The 20,362-nt window shown below is 37.1% G+C and overlaps 1 protein-coding gene across 2 annotated transcripts in view; it reads right to left on the bottom strand.

Moving 5' to 3' along the window:
• trmt44 (tRNA methyltransferase 44 homolog) overlaps positions 1-20,362 on the bottom strand; it is a 188,757-nt gene that overhangs the window by 138,144 nt on the left and 30,251 nt on the right. For both annotated transcript variants that reach the window (XM_082152033.1, XM_082152032.1), the window contains exons 3-6: positions 17,745-17,964; positions 10,638-10,706; positions 9,452-9,559; positions 9,113-9,184 (exon numbers count right to left, since the gene is read on the bottom strand). In XM_082152033.1, coding sequence (XP_082008159.1) covers positions 9,113-9,184; positions 9,452-9,559; positions 10,638-10,706; positions 17,745-17,964 — 469 coding nt within the window. The remainder of the gene's footprint in view (positions 1-9,112; positions 9,185-9,451; positions 9,560-10,637; positions 10,707-17,744; positions 17,965-20,362) is intronic.

Below are 20,362 nucleotides of genomic sequence, written 5' to 3'. Positions count from 1 at the left end.
GCTAAAATGAGAATCGCGATTTTTTTGCTTGGAATCAAGATCACGATTCTCTCACGATTCTGAAAAGCTTTATTATTTTAAAGATCTACAAATCCTGAACATTAGGTTACCAAACAAGATAGATAAAAAAACGCTTGCTTCAGTCAAATTTAAATAAATGCAGTAAACAAAAAGAATGTAATATTTAAATAAATAAAAAATGACAATTAAACATTGACATCATTCAAAGGTATTACGCCAGGCTAGACCTATTAAAGATTCTTAGCAAGAAACACTATCAACATTTTTGGGTATGGCGTTGCGTTGAATAGCGTTGCTTTTATAGACGTTTGTTTCGTCTGGCCGCTGGTACTTTGTGATTGAGCAGTTTTGTTTTTAACCATCTCATACTGTAGTTTAATTGAGATAAGTTTATAATAACTTTGCTTTTCATTTATTACTTAAAGCTCAGTTGAAGTTTTTCGATAGCTACTACATAAAAAAACTACTAGCCTAACTGATAAAGTTCACACATTATTTAAAACAAGTGAACAGTCAGTAATAAAATAAGAACAAATACAAAAATTACATAACATGAATACTAAATAACAAAGTTTACAAAGTCTAACAGTATATTCAGGTACATAAATAAATAATTAAGCCTAAATGTAAAATAACACCATTTGTCATTGTATAAATTGAATATAGTTTAATCTTTGTTAAAGCTGTATTTTATTGTTTTATTTAAATCAATGACACAGAAAACAGTATACATAATATTAAGTGTGTGCTGTCACTTTAAAGCAGACTGCACGGACCGAAAAAAAAACGGACAAATAGCCGTTTCTTTCTCAGCTGTTCACATATGACATATACGAGAGAATACTTGTCGAGATGGTCATTTAGACCGGTATGTTGACAATTTTGTGTTTATGTGTCCGTTCAAGGGCAAGGAAACGCGAAAGAGGAATCAATTCTGCATTCGAGCGCTGTCAAACGCGCCTCTCTTTCACTGCGCTTCGAGTGTGTGTGGCTGTGCGCACATATAACGCGCGAGTCCCGGCTTTCGGCTCTTCTTCCGCGATTAAAATTGTTTGAATGTGTAAATTGGCAAGTCAATACACGTCCAAATTATGACCTTTCACTCTATGATGGTTAAATTTAGCATTTAATCCGCGAATCACATGTGTGCCGAACCGAATCTAGTGCGATCCGTTCCACCCCTAGCGCGTTATCTCGTTGAATATCATTGGCAGAATCGTAGAAATGCAGGATTAAGATCGCGTGGGGGTTGAATCGAGATCGCGATCTTTTAACGATTAATCGTGCAGCTCTAACTCACACACATCATCAACTCATCCCTCCATACTGGCACTTTCCCTACTGCATTCAAGCAGGCTCGGGTAACCCCACTGCTTAAAAAACCAACACTAAACACATCATTTGTAGACAATTACAGACCTATCTCTCTCCTACCATTCATTGCAAAAACACTTGGAAGAGCTGTTTTCAACCAAATAACATCATTCTTGTCTCTGAACAACCAGCTGGACGCCAACCAATCCGGCTTCAAGAAAGGACACTCAACTGAGACTGCATTACTGTCGGTCACAGAAGCCCTACGGATCGCAAAAGCTGCTTCCAAATCCTCAGTTCTCATTCTTCTGGATCTGTCTGCTGCCTTCGACACTGTGAATCATCAGATCCTTATGTCCAGCCTCTCAGCACTGGGCATCACAGGAACTTCCCTCCACTGGTTTGAGTCCTATCTCACAGGTAGGTCCTTCAGGGTCGCATGGAGAGGCGAGGCATCCAGAGCACATCATCTGACCACAGGGGTTCCTCAGGGTTCAGTTCTTGGTCCCCTCCTCTTCTCCATCTACACCACATCACTGGGACACATCATACAGGCACATGGTTTCTCCTACCACTGCTATGCTGATGACACACAGCTCTTCCTCTCATTTCAACCAGATGATCCCACAGTAGCTGCACGGATCTCAAGCTGTCTGGCTGACATCTTGACATGGATGAAGGAACATCACCTGCAGCTCAACCTGGAAAAGACTGAGCTTCTCGTCCTCCCTGCCAATCCGTCTCTGCAACACGACTTCACTATCCAGCTAGACTCATCATCAATCACCCCATCAAGGTCGGTCAGTAATCTTGGAGTAACAGTTGATGACCAGCTGACCTTCACAGATCACATTTCAAAGACAGCTCGATCATGCAGGTTTGCACTGCACAACATCAGGAAGATCAGGCCTTTCCTAACTGAGCATGCAACACAACTTCTCGTCCAGGCCCTGGTCATTACTAGGCTTGACTACTGCAATGCTCTTCTGGCTGGACTTCCATCATGTCCAACTAAACCTCTACAAATGATTCAGAACGCTGCAGCTCGTCTTGTCTTCAACGAGCCCAAGAGGGCTCACGTCACTCCTTTGTTCATCTCACTGCACTGGCTACCTCTCTCTGCTCGCATCAAGTTCAAGGCATTGACGCTTGCTTACAGATCTGTCACAGGCTCAGCTCCCTCCTACTTTCACTCACTCCTACAAGTCTACATCCCTACCAGAAGCCTTCGATCGGTCAACGAGCGACGTCTCGTGGTTCCATCACAGAGAGCCAAAAAATCACTTTCCAGAACATTCTCATTCACAGTTCCATGCTGGTGGAATGATCTCCCCACCCGCATCCGGAATGCAGAATCCATGACAACATTCAAAAAAGAGCTGAAAACTCTTCTCTTCCGTGAGCACTTAACCTCATAAAATAAAATAAAATAAAAAAATGTTCCTGTAAATTCTCGCTTATCGGCTTATGCTACTCTGAATAATGCCTGAACTTCGTATTTTGAGCACTTCTTGCGTTGTTTTTGCCTCTTCACGATGACTTGCTTATTTTAGTCCCAATTTGCTTTGGACAAAAGCGTCTGCTAAATGACTAAATGTAAATTATATATATATATATATATATATATATATATATATATATATATATATATATATATATATATATATATATATATATATAAATAATTGGTTCACAGTTGTTGTTGTTTTTTCCACAAATTGTGCTTGCAAATTGTATAATATCCAAGGTAAACATTTCTAGTAATTGTGCAGTTAATTGTTCTCATACTGTATTTTCAGATTTGGAATATATTCTCTAACCAAATGTGTCACTAATAAAGCATAATAAAATTATTTAAAGAGAAGGCTTATATTGACCTTTTAAGATTTTGTTTACATCTATCCTTGTATATATAATATATATATATATATATATATATATATATATATATATATATATATATATATATATATATATATATATATATATATATACATCCCTACCAGAAGCCTGATATATATATATATATATATTATTTATTTATTTATTAATTTTTTATTAAAAAGGTTATACAATTACAACAACATTTAATCTATCTTTGTAAAAACTAAAGTATACATTTTATCATACGTAATTCAATTCATATGAGCAGAAATTGGCAACATTATAAGCTTATTTGATGTGGCAGTATTTTACAGCAAAAACTTTACAATCTATCCGATTTTGTAGTCGATTTTTACTCATCTCAGTATAGCAATAGAGTTTGGTAAAAGCTGTTCATTCATTCACACACAAAAACGCGATTCATTTTTAAACAGTATTTTTGCCAGCTGTAGCTACACAACAGCACGCATCTGTGCGTTCATTCATTCACACACAGAAACGCGATTCATATTTAAACAGTCTTTTTGCGTACAGACACTTGCGATTAGAACAACGCAAATAGAACTGACCTATTCCTCAGCCGGATCCGTTTGCTCCTCGAAATGAAACTTCCAGAACTTCTGAGGTAAATTTTCCAGGATTATTATCAAGATAGTATTATTCCTCACAGTGTCGTAAAGTACAGTCTGAAAGTGAACTCGCGGTGTGTGTTATCCAGCTGATGTGGGCATTTCACAGGTCTGTATGGGATTGCCTCACATTTGCGTTTGAATAGCGCGCACTCTCCGTGGGCGGAGTCACATTAAATTTAATGAGCTGAGATGAGAACGACTGACATCTCTCTCTTTTCATACATATTACATAAACTGTGAATATTTTATTATTTTTTTTATAAAAATTACTTCGTTTAAAAGAAGAGAATTCAAGCTTCATGCCTGTGTGTCTGTATGCCTGTTTGACTGAGAATTCGCTGAGTTAGTTCATTTCCGGACGCGTTTCAGAATGGACTACACTGACAGAGAGAAAGCAGAACTCGCATCGTGTTTATTTTTCTTTATTTGGCAAAAAGCACAACACTTTGTTTTTATTGTTAGTATACACAAAAAATAATACACACTTAACAGGATCGATTGATGTATGAAACGTGTTTTTTTTTATTCATCTTTGTTCAAAAGTTATGGTATCGCAAACTTAACGAGGTCGACCCAAAATTGGTTCACAGGCTGTATCTCGGCCAAAGTTTGATCAATCGAAACGAAAATTGGTCCACTTCATCGCAAGTATGATCAGAGGGTACATGCCAAAGTTGGGAACAGCGCCACCTACGGGTCATTAGATATGGAAAAATGCTATTTTGGTCAATAACTTTTGAACACTTTGTCAGAAAATCATAAATGTGGTATCATGCCGAATCTGTCGATACCAATTTTGCCAGGATGGGATGTACCACGTGTCCGGCATTTTGAATTTTGTCATAATTTGCAATAACTTTTAAACTATTTGACATATCTTCACAAAATTTAGTATGGATCATCAACACAATGTCCTGAAGGTACATGAGAAGATTGAACACAGCGCCACCTAGTGTTCCAGAGATATAAGGTCTTTTGCAAAAATGCTTATAACTTTTGAAAACATTGTTCAAATTTGTATTTCTTTATGTCATTATATTCCTTGGCTTATGCCGATTCCGACGATATCTCATTTGTCATTTTCCAACAATGTGACTGTCCGCCATATTGGAGCAAATGAAAAACAGTTTTTTCACTACTCCTCCTTCAAATTTTGCTCAATTTTGTCCGGCATTTTATCAGATGATCTTTGGACTGAGCCGCACAGAAATGACTGAACAGATTTTTGATATTTGCTACCGTTCCTGAGATATTTGTCTCCAAAGTTGACCTAGCCTGTGTTTTTTGCCTTATGCTAGTTAGCTTAGCATAAATGGTTAGCATGCGAACCAGATGCCATTCTTTCTAAAGTGGCTCTTCAGCTATCAGGATAACCATAAGCTACATTAGCATTAAGCTATCTTAGCATGCTAATCTCGTTAACATGATTTTGTGTTCTTATTCTTACACTGAAGCCTCTCCTCTGCAGCTTGGTAAATTATGTCCTCTGAGTGGCGCAAGTTGCTAAACCACGTGTCACGAATCCCGAACCATTCTGGTCGTGGGTTCGAATCCTGTGTGACACAGGATAAAATCGTGATAAAATCGTGAATCGTGATTTTCCTGAAAAAAATCGTGATATGATATTTTTGCCCTAACGCCCACCCCTAGTGCCCTGCCACGTCACAGCCTGTGACGTGGACACGATGGAGATTTTAAACCCGGAAGATGAAAATAGCGGAAAAAACTAAAATGTTACCATTTTCCCCCTACTATTAAATCTAACAGATGCTAATATTGTCTTCAATGGTGTTCAACACACATACCTCTGTTAAAATCTCAGAAAATTTAGTTTAGGGTTTCATGACCCTTTAAGTGACAACCCAGTAACTTTGTTTTGGTAAGCCTCTTAAATGCAAGCATTTAAAAAATTAAGCCGATGTGATTTTGCTGCCCTTCTGACGTAGGAAGGGGATATTATTATAATATTACCACCCCTTAATCTGCACGTTTCCACCCACGGCGCCGCCATTTGGTTTATGCAAGCGATAACAGTGAAACCAGTTCGAGCAAAGCATGCAAACTGTTCTGATGTTGGCTGCACAGAACACTATTTGACCAAAAAATGTCATAGCTGTCTTATAAAGACCTCAGGGAACTGTCAACTTATGTAAAAGTTAAACATGAATGTACATATGCAAGTCGATGAGATTTATCAATGTAACTCCACAACAACTACATCCATGTATCCACTAACCATTCAGAAATGTCCAGGTGCAGTCTAAAAGTTACAATCTCTTCCTGAGTTTCTCTGTAAGGCTACACTCCGATACGGGTTATTTCGGAGATTTGACTGAAATTCACGTTTATTGCTGGAGTATCCAAAGCTTGTGTAAAGGATCAGCTGTCTTCTGAACGGAGGTGGGGAGCAGCAGCTCATTTGCATTTAAAGGGACACAAAAACATCGCGATTTTGGTCACACCCAAAAAGGCGCAATTTTGCCAAGCTATAATAAATGATCTGGGGGATATTTTGAGCTGAAATTTCACAGACACATTCTGGGGACACCATAGATTAATAATACATCTTGTGAAAAGGGGCATAATACGTCACCTTTCAGGTTCGGTATCTTTAGGTTCGGTGATTAAAAACCCCTAGTTATGAATGCTAAGCTGACCAGGACTAAATATTTTGGGGGGGTTTTTGGTCCAGACCAAACAAACCAAGCAAACTGAACTACAAGTATGAAGACCCCATTAGAAAGACACAATGTCTGGAACGGAAGCAACTTCTGCACAATTTCTGGCCACAGTACCTCCTGCTGTCTGGGCATGTATCACACTCGATTCAAACCCACAATGTGAAACGTTCGTGGCCTGTGGCATAACACATTGAGCTACTCGATGATGCACATTCATCAAGGCTGCATGGAAAGCTTTCAATGTGAGAATGAATACACATAAGCATTACTTAGCAAGTTAACCAGATTAGCATGGTAAGCTAAATTAATGTTAACATAGCTTATGGTTAACCTGATAGCTGAAGAGCCACATTAGAATGGCAACTGGTTAAAATGCTAACCAATTAGCATGCTAAGCTAACTAACACAAGACAACAAACACAGGCAGTGTCAACTTTGGAGAGATATTTCTCAGGAACATTAGCGAATATCAAAAATCCATTCAGTCATTTCTGTGTGGCTAGGTCCAAATATCATCTGATCAAAATTTGTAGGAGTAGCGAAAAAACTTTTTTTATTTACTTCAATATGGCAGACAAGCACATTGATGGAAAATGGCAAATGACATATCGTCCAAATCGGCATAAGCCAGGGAACACAAGGATACAGAGAAAACTAAATTTGGACAGTTTTCAAAGTTATAAAGTTTTAGCAAAAATCCTTATATCTCTGGAACACTAGGTGGCGCTGTGTTCAAACTTCTCAGATACCTTCAGGGCATTTTGTCGATGATCCCCTTTTAATTTTGTGCCAATATGTCAAATTGTTTAAAAGATATTGCAATTTATGACAAAATTCTAAATGATCAGATTCGGCAGGAATCCATAGACACCAAAGTAAAAAAATTCTGACAAACTGTTCAAAAGTTAAGTGCAAAGTTAAGAGCAAACAGCCATTTTCCAGATCTCATTACCTGTAGGTGGCACTGTTCCCAAATTTGGCATGGACCCTCAGATCATGGTTCCAATGAAGCTTACCAATTGATCAAAGTTTTGCAGAGAAAGTTCAGCCTCTGAACCAATTTTGGGTCAACATTGTTAAGTTTGTGACATCTTATCATTTATACATCTAAAATATCTTAGAAATGTGTATAAATATTCCTTTATACCACCATGTGTTTGAGTGATGTTGAAATACTACAGGGTTTTCACTGGTGCACAAATGCACCCTCTAAGATCACAAAGATTGCCACAGAAGCATCTCTGAAACTATTTCAGGGCAGGACATTATAAATAATTTAGCTCAGGAAATGTTTGAACAAAAGGACACAGAGAAAACAATTTGCACAGTTTGAGGATAGCAACAAAAACAAAAATCAAACATTGACTGAATAGCATGGCGAGGAAAACAAGTTTAGATCTTCTTGAGAGATGGGACAGGAATTTATAAATCACAGATATTCGTCTGAATCTCCATTATTCATTTAAAATCAACTTTAGTGAAACTTTTCTAATAGAAAAATCTCAAAACAGTGGAACTACATTTCAACTAGTGATGCTCCGATCAGCATTTTTGGGGCCGATCACCAATTACCAAAATCATGATCTGCCGATTGCCGATCACTGCCGATCACAGAATGGAAATATGCTAGAGTCAAGAAAATCTTGAAGAACCACCAATATTTATTTAATTGTAGTTAGAAAACAAGATAACATAAGGCTACTGTAGGCCACCTTTTCCAAATAAGGCACAGTATAATTTTTCAAAACAAAGAGGGGTCAGGCAGACTACAATGGATGTAGTTGAGGAACTAACTACATCAGATCCAAAAACAGTAAGTCCCGCCCCTCGACTGCCAAAAATAAAAGTGTTCGAGCGAGCAAAATCAGCAGGCGAGAGGAGATCAAGCGCGAGAGTGTGGGGAATGATCATGCGCGCGCGCGAGGGCAGAGATGTCATGCGCCCGCGCAGGGTTTGAATGAGCTCGCGAGTTCCCGTTTCCTCGCGCGTAGATCTGTTATCCTCTCGCGAATGTCATTTACCGCGCGCACCAGCATCAGTTGTGCGCTCGTTTATAATTGCCATTGAATTGCCGTCATAGGAGAACTCATTTTGCCACTGTTAAGCAAGCTCTGCTCTGCTGTTGTGTTGCCGCGCATGCGGAAAAGTTGCGCGAGTTATTTACGTCACGTGATCGGCTTTTTTGATCGGCGCTTTTGGGGGTTGCCGATCAAGCTATTTTTTGCCAATATCGGCCGATCATGATCGGCGGCCGATCAATCGGAGCATCACTAATTTCAACATTTTCTGAAGAGAATTTGCACATTGCTTGGCAATATTTTGATATTTATTAATCAAAATAAGGATTGATGAAAATGTATTAATTATACTGTCAACATATAGCACAATAAAATGAGACATTTATAATATAAACAACAATATGGACTTTTCATACTGACCAATGATTAAAGCACAATAAAAGGTGAGTTTGTAAAATAGGCAAAACTGCTATAAATGGTTACAAAAACTGGTCTAAAGCATCTTATAAAATGGAAAATGTGACTATCAATGACACTGTACGTTGTCTCAATCCTATCTTACCTCTAGATGAGTACCAGGCCCATACATGTCCCAGATCTTCCTTTTGCGAATGTCAGTGCCCTTTCCAGGATGCTGAAACCCAGGAGTGCAAGACCAACTTCAGTTTACTCAGAACAGAGTACATCACAGTAACTGTGAATAATTCTCTTTAAGCCCTGAGAGGGAAGGAGTCAAATTTCAAATCCCATAGATGGGTGTATGATTGATTTTAAAACTGGATGAATATTAACAAGTGTTAAAAGTGTTTCACTAGGGGAGTTGCGTGGGTGATTTACAGGAATGACACATGGTCCATGGAGTAGTAATTCAACACTGCAGTAGATGTACTAGTTAACCTACCCCTTCGTTGTTTAAAATGTGAACCAGGAGGCCATTTCCACAGCCGAGATCCACAAAGGACTGTTTGGTTGTTGTTCCGTTTTCAGCACGCTCTTCACCCCACAAGACCTGCACCGGTGACCGAGGGACACTGTTTTTCTGTGATATGCTCAGTCAAAGATTTCATTAGATGTTCATGACTCCATTTTAGGGCTGTCACAATTCCTAAATTAAATTCAAGTACTTGATTTAAAAAAATCCTAGATTGCAATTTTACCTGTGTCAAGTAACCGGCAAAATACTGGAAGTGGCTCCGTTTACAATAAATGCTGCTCCACACGAACTTTTATCATTTATATCCGTGGAGCGCGTCTCAAACTCCATATCTGCATATGCTGTGAGTTTGGGTTTCTTATAACGTTCATCTGGGAACGCAATGTGTGCCATTTAATCAGATTTGTAACGTAAATAATTTATTAACCTACAGCAACACAGGAGAATACATCAATATATTTCTAAACATGCAAACTGTTAAGTGCCATTTCAAAATAAAAGTTTAAACCCTCGCTTTGCATGTTTTGATGTCCACATATTCTTGTTCAAGAAAATACAATGACTGTAGCATTTCTATCATAAAAAAGTGGTCAAATATTAAAGATTAAGTTAACATTTGAATTAAATGTCATTTGGCCAATATTGAACAATGATTTGATCTCCTGTAAAGTGGGACAACAACACCACCTCTTGGAGACCTCTGCAGGCATTTATAATACATAATGTACATAAGTTGATTGTTTATATTATGTACTGTATACATTATGTATTTTAACAGTGTTGTTCTATAAAACCAAATGATTACTTACTTATTTGAACCAAAAATGATTGCATCATTGCTATTATACAGTATATGTATTTTAAGTCATTTTCAAAGCTATTGTTTGCTTAGGTCTATTTTTATTACCACAAAAAAAATATCCGATTACTCAAAATAATCGATAGTGACAGCCCTACTCCATTTCTTTAACATGCACCATATACATTTTCAAAGCTTTCTATATAAAGTCTCTTATGCATAAACTGTCAGTTATTAAATCTTAATATCTTAATGATATAGTCCTATGTATTCGCTTAATACTTAGGTGAAATGCAATCACTCAATTATAAATTAGATAATATTCCTAATTGTTTAATGAATAGTCCAACCTACCAACAGATACGTAGCAATGGCAACATCTTCAAACACAAACTTCTCTGGATCAGTAACTTCAGGCCAGACCTGAAAAATTAAAAGCTTTCTCTTATTTGTCTAAATTGCAGAAATGTAATACTTGAAATCTAAGCAAACACCCAACACATATTAAGGATAGTATATGAGAATAAAATCAAATCCTGAGACCAATGATGGCCATCACAATAAACAGTAGATAGTCCTCCACTACATGCACCACCAATGCATGTAATACAAACTAGTCTTGATTTTTAAAGACATTGATTTTCACTGTGTATGAAAGAGATGTTTTAACAAGGCACGGGCAACAAAAATTTTTTTTTTTTTTTTTTTTTTAAGAATCTTCTGTAATACTAAATATTTGGGTAGTTAAAGGACTAAGTGTAACAGATTTGCAAAGAATTTTTCCTGAATACTTCACATCTTTTATTGGTTGGAAAAACAGATAATCTCAACCAACAAGTAGTCACACTGCTTTAACAAGCACAGAATTTTTTTTTTTTTTTTTTTTTTTTTATAGCACCATAATCCACTTCACACTTCAAAAATTATCTTGTTTATAGTTTAAGTTTTGAAAGAAGAAAGTATTTTAATATTATAAAATGATACACATAACAGGTAGGAATCATGCAGTGAAGTCAAAAGACTACTGATCCAGATGCCTGATCATATTTATTTAGTATTTAAGTAGTGGGGTGTACTGTATGTAGCATCCACCCCCACCATTTTTGGCTTTAATTTTTTTAACATTAACAGAAAGGCAGTCATAAATGAAAGATTTACAAACAAAGATGACATTCAATTTTCACATCACATTCTACAACACATACCAAACAATAAGTTAAAGGGGGGTTAGGAGGGGGTTAACATGGTGGGGCTCCATGTTATTTTATTTTTACAAGGAGATTGGTAGGTCTATTACTAAAATCTGTTGACTTCTTTGTTGCATTACATGGCAACAGTGACAGTTAAAAAATTCACTTATTGTGTTTTTGCCCCAAGTTTTTATGCCTGTAACTCAAGAAGTATTAAAGATATTATTATTAATATACTTTTAGATTTAGCTTTTTAACAAACATTTCTTTTGTTGTCTTCATTTTAAAGGCCCTATATTGTTCAATCCCAGAGATATGGAGATTTTAATGCGGTTCCATGAATAAATTGGTCAATTGTACACTTTTTCAGTGGCCAAAAAACAAATGTTGGTCCCTTTGCATACAGCTGATACTTTTATCTTTTAAAGGAATACCTGAACAATAAATAATGTTGAAACTAGAAATGCTATCATTGCTATAAATATTATTTTTCCAAAGTTTGTGTGACTGTCACTCAAAAAGTCCTAAAGACATTTCAATATGATTTTAGATTCTGGTTCTTAAACTTTTCTTTTGAAATCTTCATTTTCAAGGCACTATATGATTTAATCCCATAGACATGGGGATCTCAATGTGGCTCCATGTTCAATTTGTTGGATTTTACCCATTTGCAATGGTCAGAAACCAAATGTGATTCAATTTGCACACAGCTGATACTTATTGCATTTAAAGGGGAATGTCTGAAAAATAAATGATGAAACTAGAAATATATATTGTTTCCCTCTATCAAAACAATTGCATACAACATACCTCTATGAGTGCCAAAAATACACTAAAATAGTCAAGTTGAGGCACATGAACTTGCTCTTAAGTGTTTTTATAAGAATCTATATTTGAATCAGTTTCAGGAATATTTGGAAGAAGGGATTTTGTTCATTTGAACAGCTTCTGAAGTGACCAAGAGTTCAAATACGCTGTATTGTAACTACGTTACTGCATTGAAATCCCAATATCTCTGGTATTGAACCATATAGGGTCTTTAAAATGAAGATATTGGCATATAATGCAACAAAGATTACTGAAGTAAACAGATTTAACTAACCAATCTCAAATAATGATGCTGCTATGTTTTTACACCCCTGTAATTTGGCTCCAAATCTCAAGTGAAAATTGTCATTTTGACCCCCTCTACAAAACCATGAATTGCTTAGTAAATATTAGGGGTGTAACAGTACATGTATTCATCACCCGTAGGTTTCTGAAGAGCATTTTTGAATCTTGGCAGATTTAATCTTTCAACTGCGTAAAGATATCTATAAAACAGCTTGAGAATAATATGCCTTTCTGCCACCACTCATCAATAAACAAAGATTTCATGTTCACTGTTATACATCTGTTGTTCCAGATTGACATGTTATGTGGGCTAAAATTATGTTTTGTAAATTAATTTCCAGTATAATAATACTTGGTGAAAAGCAGAAAGTTTTAGAGGGAGTTTAGAAATCTCAAAGTCACATTGTAACAAAAAAAAACTTGAACTTTTTGAATACAGCAATAGGAATCTCAAACCAGAATGAGGACTAATCATTAATGAAAGATTGATGTTAAGTTTGATGACCCCATTCATAATATCAAAGTCAATCGATTTAAGGCCACATTCTTCATAATCTTTTACCATGACTCTTGATTTTCCATATAAAATCAAAATTTAACTTATTGCCTTTATCTTTTTAGCAGAAACTACTAGAGAGAAACATGGGTAGATAAATCTAGAAAGATTCTCTAGTTCCGTCAAAAAAATTATTCCAAAAATCATTAGCCAAGCTCTCTCTGCAGCCAAGTACTCATTATTAATCTACATTTCTCTGAATTATCAATATTTACATTTTCTAAATCATCCACTGTCTAAAGCACTATTCACACGGGATAAGTATTACCTGGTGACCTCTAGAAATTTGTAATAATTGCGGAGATTGTCTGTGATCTTAATCCCGTGCGAATCGGCCATGTCTGTAATTTGTAAAAAAAGTAAAAATTCCCCCGCAAATGACCTACCATATTTCACCGAACACCGAGGTCCTGTGATAATATTAGTCCCGTGCGAATCAGCATCTCAGCATCTGATTTGGCGGGGTCGTTTATCATTTTTTCAAGGTTTTTGTTTCCTGTGCGCTTTTTTATCCATCTTTTGCGAAGAATGGAGTTGGAGTGTTTAGATAATATTTTGGGTGCTGGGTCATATCGCTATACACTATGATACGATACAACTATACAATTTGCAGAAAGAGAAAGCTGAAAACCATCATAAGAGTAAAAACAAAAATAATGATTAGATGGAGATGGATGACATGTATAGCAGCATGTGGTAAGGGACATTCTTCTGTTTATGTTAAATCATACAGCTAGACCTATAATAATGACAAGATATTTCCAAGCAATAGCCAATTGACATCATATCCGGGAGATAAGTCAGTAATTTCGAGTAAAATCACAGGCTTCGTTTATCCCGTGCGAATGCACCACACGAAATTCAGATGTGGGTGGGTAATTTCTAAATCACACGAGGTCCCCAGATAATACTAATCCAGTGCGAATAGGGCTTTAGATAACCAAATACCTAAATATTTAACTTCGTTTTTAACTGGGATACTGTACATTGTTATATTAGGACGATCATGAATGGCCAATCCCTCGCATTTTGACATATTTAGCATTAAACCTGAAGCTTTTGAAAAAATCTTGATTAACTGAAGTGTTAGGGGTATTTGCTGTTAATTTCTTAGGAAACGAGTAGTTTTGTCAGCAAATTGACCGACAATAAAATTATTCCGGTTTTCAATCTAGAAGCCAGTGCTTTAGTAAACACTTTGTAATCCATATTTCGTAGTGTAATGGGGAGTAGGTTAATAATCTCTTATCTTTTCCTGGCTTTGGTATCAAAATTATAAGCCCTTGTTTCATAGTTCGCAATAATTCATTATCACTTATACAATCATGTAAGGCTTCAAATAAAATATATTTTAGGTCATCCCAAAATAATTAATACAAATCTGTGGTTAAACCATCAGGACCCAGTGATTTACCAGGTTTACGTTGTTTAACAGCTGCATCAATCTATTGTGTGGTTATGTCGTCTGATTCACAAAAGTTGACTGGATATTATTTATTATCATCTGAATTTTTTTTTTTTATAATAGAGGAAATGGATGAGGAATACAATTTAGAGTCTAATGTAAACCTCTTTTGCTATTATGTAATGATTTGATTGTTCTACTTTGTACACAATTAAACTGTCTTTCTTGTCATCTTTTTTCCAAATTAATGAAGTATGAGCAATTATTCTCACCCTCTTAACCACTTAGCCCTAGATCTCACATATGCCCCTTTTGCCTTTTTAATATAGATTTCATCTAAAATGGAATGTAGCTAAAGTTTTTCTTTCTCTTCTTCTGACATTTTAAGTTGGCAACAACATTTATTAATCTCTTGAATTAACTGCATTTCTTTTTCATGTTTCATTTGTATCAGATTTTTGCTAAAGCTCATTGAATATTCTCTCAATTTGTTTTAAATATTCCCATTTAGTACCACTTGACATCTTTTTTACTTTAAATTCTGCAATATTCTGACCTCTGCATTCCACTTCCGCAGACTTCACGAGCATGTTCATGGCCAGTGCAAACAGAGACACAGAGATTGTGCAGCTTGTAATGATACCCTTCTCCAGACGATGCCACTCCGAGACTTAAGTCCCAGAGGACACCCTAAGACTAAAGTTGTTATAATAGTCAAGGATGAGATTTCGAATCTTCTCTGGGATGTGGTACCTGCTCAGGGCCACTTCCACCAATCTATGTGGTATCGATCCATAAGCATTGGCCAGGTCCAGCCACAGCACTGCCAAGTCCCCTTTGCCCTCTCGTGCCTCCCTGATCAGCTGTGTCACCACTCCTGTGTGTTCGATACACCCTGGGACCCCTGGGACTCCTCCCTTCTGCACGAGGTGTCCATGTAGGTATTCTTAAGGAGAAATCCCATCAGACGATTGGAAACAATCTTGAAGAAGATTTTGCACTCAACACTAAGGAGGGAGATTGTCCTAAACTGCTCGATGTTACTTGCATTCTCCTCCTTTGGAATCCACACGCCTTCTGCGTATCTCCACTGCTGAGGTACTCTCCCTCTTCTCCAGGTGGTTCTTAGAATCTTCCAAAGACGTTCCAGAAGCCTGGGGCAATGTTTGAAGACCTTGTATGGAACTCCACTTGGGCCCAGTACTGATGATGTTCTGGCAGATTTGATGACCTCTTTGACTTCCTTAAGGGTGGGTTCGTTGATGTTAAAGAGGGTGCTAGGTTCAGGTGGGCATATAAGGGCTGCACAGTGACCAAGGTCTTGCTCCCTCATGCCATTGCTGTAGGTGTTGCGGATATAGCGGTTGATATCCTCCTCAGGACATGAGAGTTGACCACTGCGTTTCTCTCCCAGCAGCTTCCTTGTAAAACCGAATGGATCTGCAATGAAGGCACTGCGCCTACGGGCCCTCTCCTTGCCCCTCTTCCTGTGCCACTCAGCACGCTGAAGGGTGATTATTTACCTCATTAAACAGCTGCGCTATACATTTAAAAGATGTCTTAATTGTATAGTATATATTTATAAATATGTTTTTCATGAATGTATTTTACAACCATACAAAGAGCAATGTAAACATTTTACGAGATTTAGTGCTACGCTTATTCACTCTTATTTGTTACACTCTTACTCGTATCATGTTTTTTTCACTAAATGTTTAGATTTTATACAATTATTGTGCACTCATGATTTTTCCAGATTAACTTTTGCTGATTATTTATCCACTAATCTAGTTTATAATAGCAGTTTATGACGTAACATTCTCATTTTCCACTAGATATTTTCCTCTAAATCTCATCAGCAATTTCGATTTTGCCACGCTCTGCAGCAGCTGACCAATAAGGAGCGAATGTACAGTGACGTGACATAACTGCCAGATTCAAACTGTGCTTTCGCGCTATGGCTGGCGCTGAGCCAAAGACGTATATCACAACTATTCAGTGTCTTTAACCACATAATGTTTATTTTAGGTTTCAGACATTTAAATACATATAATTTATAACAAAACAATACATTTATAGTTTGTAAAATACACAATGGTGTCTATGGAAGCAGCAATAACAATCCATTCAAATTATATTTGCCGACGTGTTTTATTCATATCAGATAGACAGTGTAAGTAACTATAAAGTTAACTCTATTCTTCTCCCAGTTCACCGGCCACTTACTTTCATGTATTTCAGGAGAAACTGATGAATTCACGTGCTGTAATAAATCCAACAGACAGGAATCTCTGAACTGCAGCCCAAACAAACATGACGGCGCCCATCTCACCTTACAGATCAAGATCATTTATAAAGGTTTTTAAACGACAAAAACTCACTTACACGTATTTGAGAATCGGAATAGAAGATAGATGATGACATGGTAAGCAAGTTTGTTAATATTTAGAAATAAAAGCGCTATATCTGTCATACAGTGCTATTTTGGCTGTGGTGGATCAAGTGACACGTCACCATGGAAACATGGGGGGGGGGGGGGTCGCGAGAACGGCTCAACATCGTGATGACTGTCAGCCATTGCAATGGACGATGGTATCGTCTAACTGCCCAACCCTAGCTGGTGTCAGATCGGTATCGGAACGAATCTGAAAAAAATGGTATCAGTTCATTCGGTTCGTTATCGGTTCTACAGCAAACTTGCAACAATGTACTTGGAATGAATAATTTAGTAGATGCACGCCGGTCTGTTATCGTATAAACATCGACTTTATATTTTCACGCCCCTAAAAATGATGCGGAACAAAATGAACTGTCATTGGTTGCGTTACATGTCGGTCAGACATCCTCCTTGGCTAATAAGAGCTGCGATGGAGTCCAGACCTTCTGCAGTCAGATAGGGAGTTTGATTTTGAGCTTTGTCTTTGTATGGGGTGGCGACAAAGAACACTGCCTACATCATCAATGCCAGGATGCACCACTGCTTAAATTAGCTGGCCAGAAAACACTGACAATTTCAGAATATTTTCTCACTTAAAATCTTTAATTTGTGTATAATTTTGGATTCATAGTAGGTCTATAAGTTGACCGTCTCACTGGAGAAATCCTGGTTCTCTTTACGACCAATTCATCGCTGATGCATGTGGAAAGACACAGTCAAGATTTAAATTGGAAAAAAATAAACAAAATCACTCCCTTACCTTTACTAATGCTTTGTACTTTTCTTTCAGCTGCTGGTAGAGAATACCGTATTTCTCTACAGGTATGAGGGACAGGGTGCTCTTAAACTCACTGGCCTTGCTCTCCAGAGCCCACCGTGATAGTTTGGGTAGAAGTTCTGAATGGAGCCAGGAGAGTTTAGGGTAAGCTACTCCATCATTGTACCACTGTTCAGGCCTCAAAGCATGAATAGACAACTTCCTGGAAAAGATTTTTACCACAAAAAAAACAAAAAAACAAAAAACACATGAAACCATATTGTTTTCATATTCTCTATCAGTCAGCTCTCCAGTGATAGTACACATTCTGCTGCATCTATATACAGTATTATGACATAAGCTAATAAAATGTACATTAATAAAGTACTTAAAAATCAATTGCAAACTATTAGTTTATAGTTAAATCAGTTTATATATTGTGGTCTCTAAATTGTTAATATATTAATAGGCTATATACAAATAGTAAGTTCTTCATTCATTGTCACTGTAATTAACAAAATGATTGTATATTAGGCTAAAATTCAGCTTTACCACGATACCACAGCAGTATAATCCCAAACTTTTGTTGTGTTCCCTTCATTTTAGTGACGACTGCTTCTGAAATCTCGGAGTTCAACGCATTCGGATTCGCAAAACGCTTGCTCTTGAAGATGGGTCAGTACCCAGTTTATTTGGACTAACTTGCTCATCAGAATCACAACCTGTAAGTATGACTAATTGTTGATGTATATATTTTCTACCGGTTGTTCAAAATACTTCGTTTTGTGTTTTATATTGTGTAAGTTTCCAGCTAACTGGCTAACTCGCGTTATTACTGTCTGTCTTACTGAAATACTTATTCTAATCAGCTGTGGGCCCACTATTACCTAAAACTGCGTCTATTAACGCAGGTTGTCTGTCATTCTTACTACTTTGAGTAAAGATAAAGGATGGAGCAAGATTTGTTGTGTATCGCAATTAATTAGAAATATACACATCGGTTTGTTGATGGACATACACTTGCTAATGCTGATGGTGAGGAATTACAGTTGCAACATCTCATTATGTACCTCAAACTGAGTAGTGTATCACTATGAAACGTCCTTGCAATGGAGGTTCGGATTGAATAACTAGTTCTGCCAATCTTTCATCTTCGGACTCACGCTCAGATTGATTTGGTAAAATCGACGTCATAGTTCATTACTGTCTTTAGTTTATGGTGTGTACAATCACTGAGATGTATGAAGCCTCCGGATGGAGCTGACGTTCAGTTATGGCAATGGGCGTTTTTGTTTTCGACGTGCTGCATGTGGTAGACCAATCAGAGCAGAGCAGGCTCACGGAAAGGAGGAATTTAGAGACATTGATTCATCCATCAAGTCGTCTGAGAGTCATTGAAAAATGTGGTGATGTATATTATGAGAAAATGAAACAGTTTTTTTATATCTGATGCATGTAAACCTGTTGTAAAAGACGTTCAAAACTAAATTAGGAGCCTTTAAAATAGCATAATACGGGCACTTTAAACAAACCTTTATTGAACATTAATTGCATTAGAACTAAGTGTAAAAATGTACATTAAAGGGGAAATGAAACGTCCATGTTTTGGCACTGGTAGTAGCTACATATATTAGAAAAATCACCCTGCCAAAATTTTTATTTAAAAAAGTTGTTAAAACCACAGATATGACAAAATTATTTTCGTAATTTCTAGCTATCTATCTAGCTAGCGAGTCACCATTTTGAAGTGACGTCACAGCCTACGTAACGGGGTTGGTTGGTTCCGCTGGTGAGTGAAGAGAGTGAAACGTTACTGGACCGGACTGAATACGCAATTGATTTGAAATGGAGGAAGACGAACTTGAAAGACCTGTTGAGCCCGTGTGTCCCATTGCTTATGCATTTGAGTCGATACGGCGTGGGAACCGAGCAGTGGTACGTTGCTATGTCGAACAGCCGGTGATACATGGCCGTAGCCAGCTATGAGGTCACCGAGGTCCGGACCTCGGCCATTTTTTTACATTCAAAAAGAAAATGTCAAGCTCTCTGAATGATTAATTAGCCATTTAAACCACCTCATATGAGTGTTTGCAATTCATTTTGCTGCGAGAATCTAGCGCAGTGAATGGGGCTTGCGAGCGCGTTGTGAGGGCGCGGGTGCGATCCAGTGTTGCCAGATCCATCTAATGGAAAGGTGGCAGTGGTCTTCTGGACTTGTTTTTCTGATTTAATGTCACACTTTAGGAAGTTATTAAAGTGGAAAGTTGCATGTTAGGGTTCGTGATATATTAATCTTATTTCCAAAACACAAGCTTTGAACTTATTTCGGATTATTATATAAAAAAAAAAATTGTTGCTTGTTTTTCGTAGCAATATCTGGCAACATTTTACTGTCGGCATTAATAAAAAAAAAAAGCTTATAGAAAAACTGTAATTGCTGAGAAGAAGATACCACATTCGGTAAGACAAACGCAACGATCATCGTGATTATCTGTAAGAAATGTATAACACTATCAAAAACAATAGCATAATACAGATCTGTATGTTACAGAATCAAAAACAATAGCATAATACATATCTGTATGTTACAGAATGAAGCAGGAAGACGGCTTTTTTATTTT

This window comes from Leuciscus leuciscus (assembly GCF_965113295.1).
Source record: "Leuciscus leuciscus genome assembly, chromosome: 2".
Lineage (NCBI taxonomy): Eukaryota > Metazoa > Chordata > Actinopteri > Cypriniformes > Leuciscidae > Leuciscus > Leuciscus leuciscus.
Note: the sequence above shows the minus strand (reverse complement) of the source record. Positions and strands in the feature narration are given on the sequence as shown.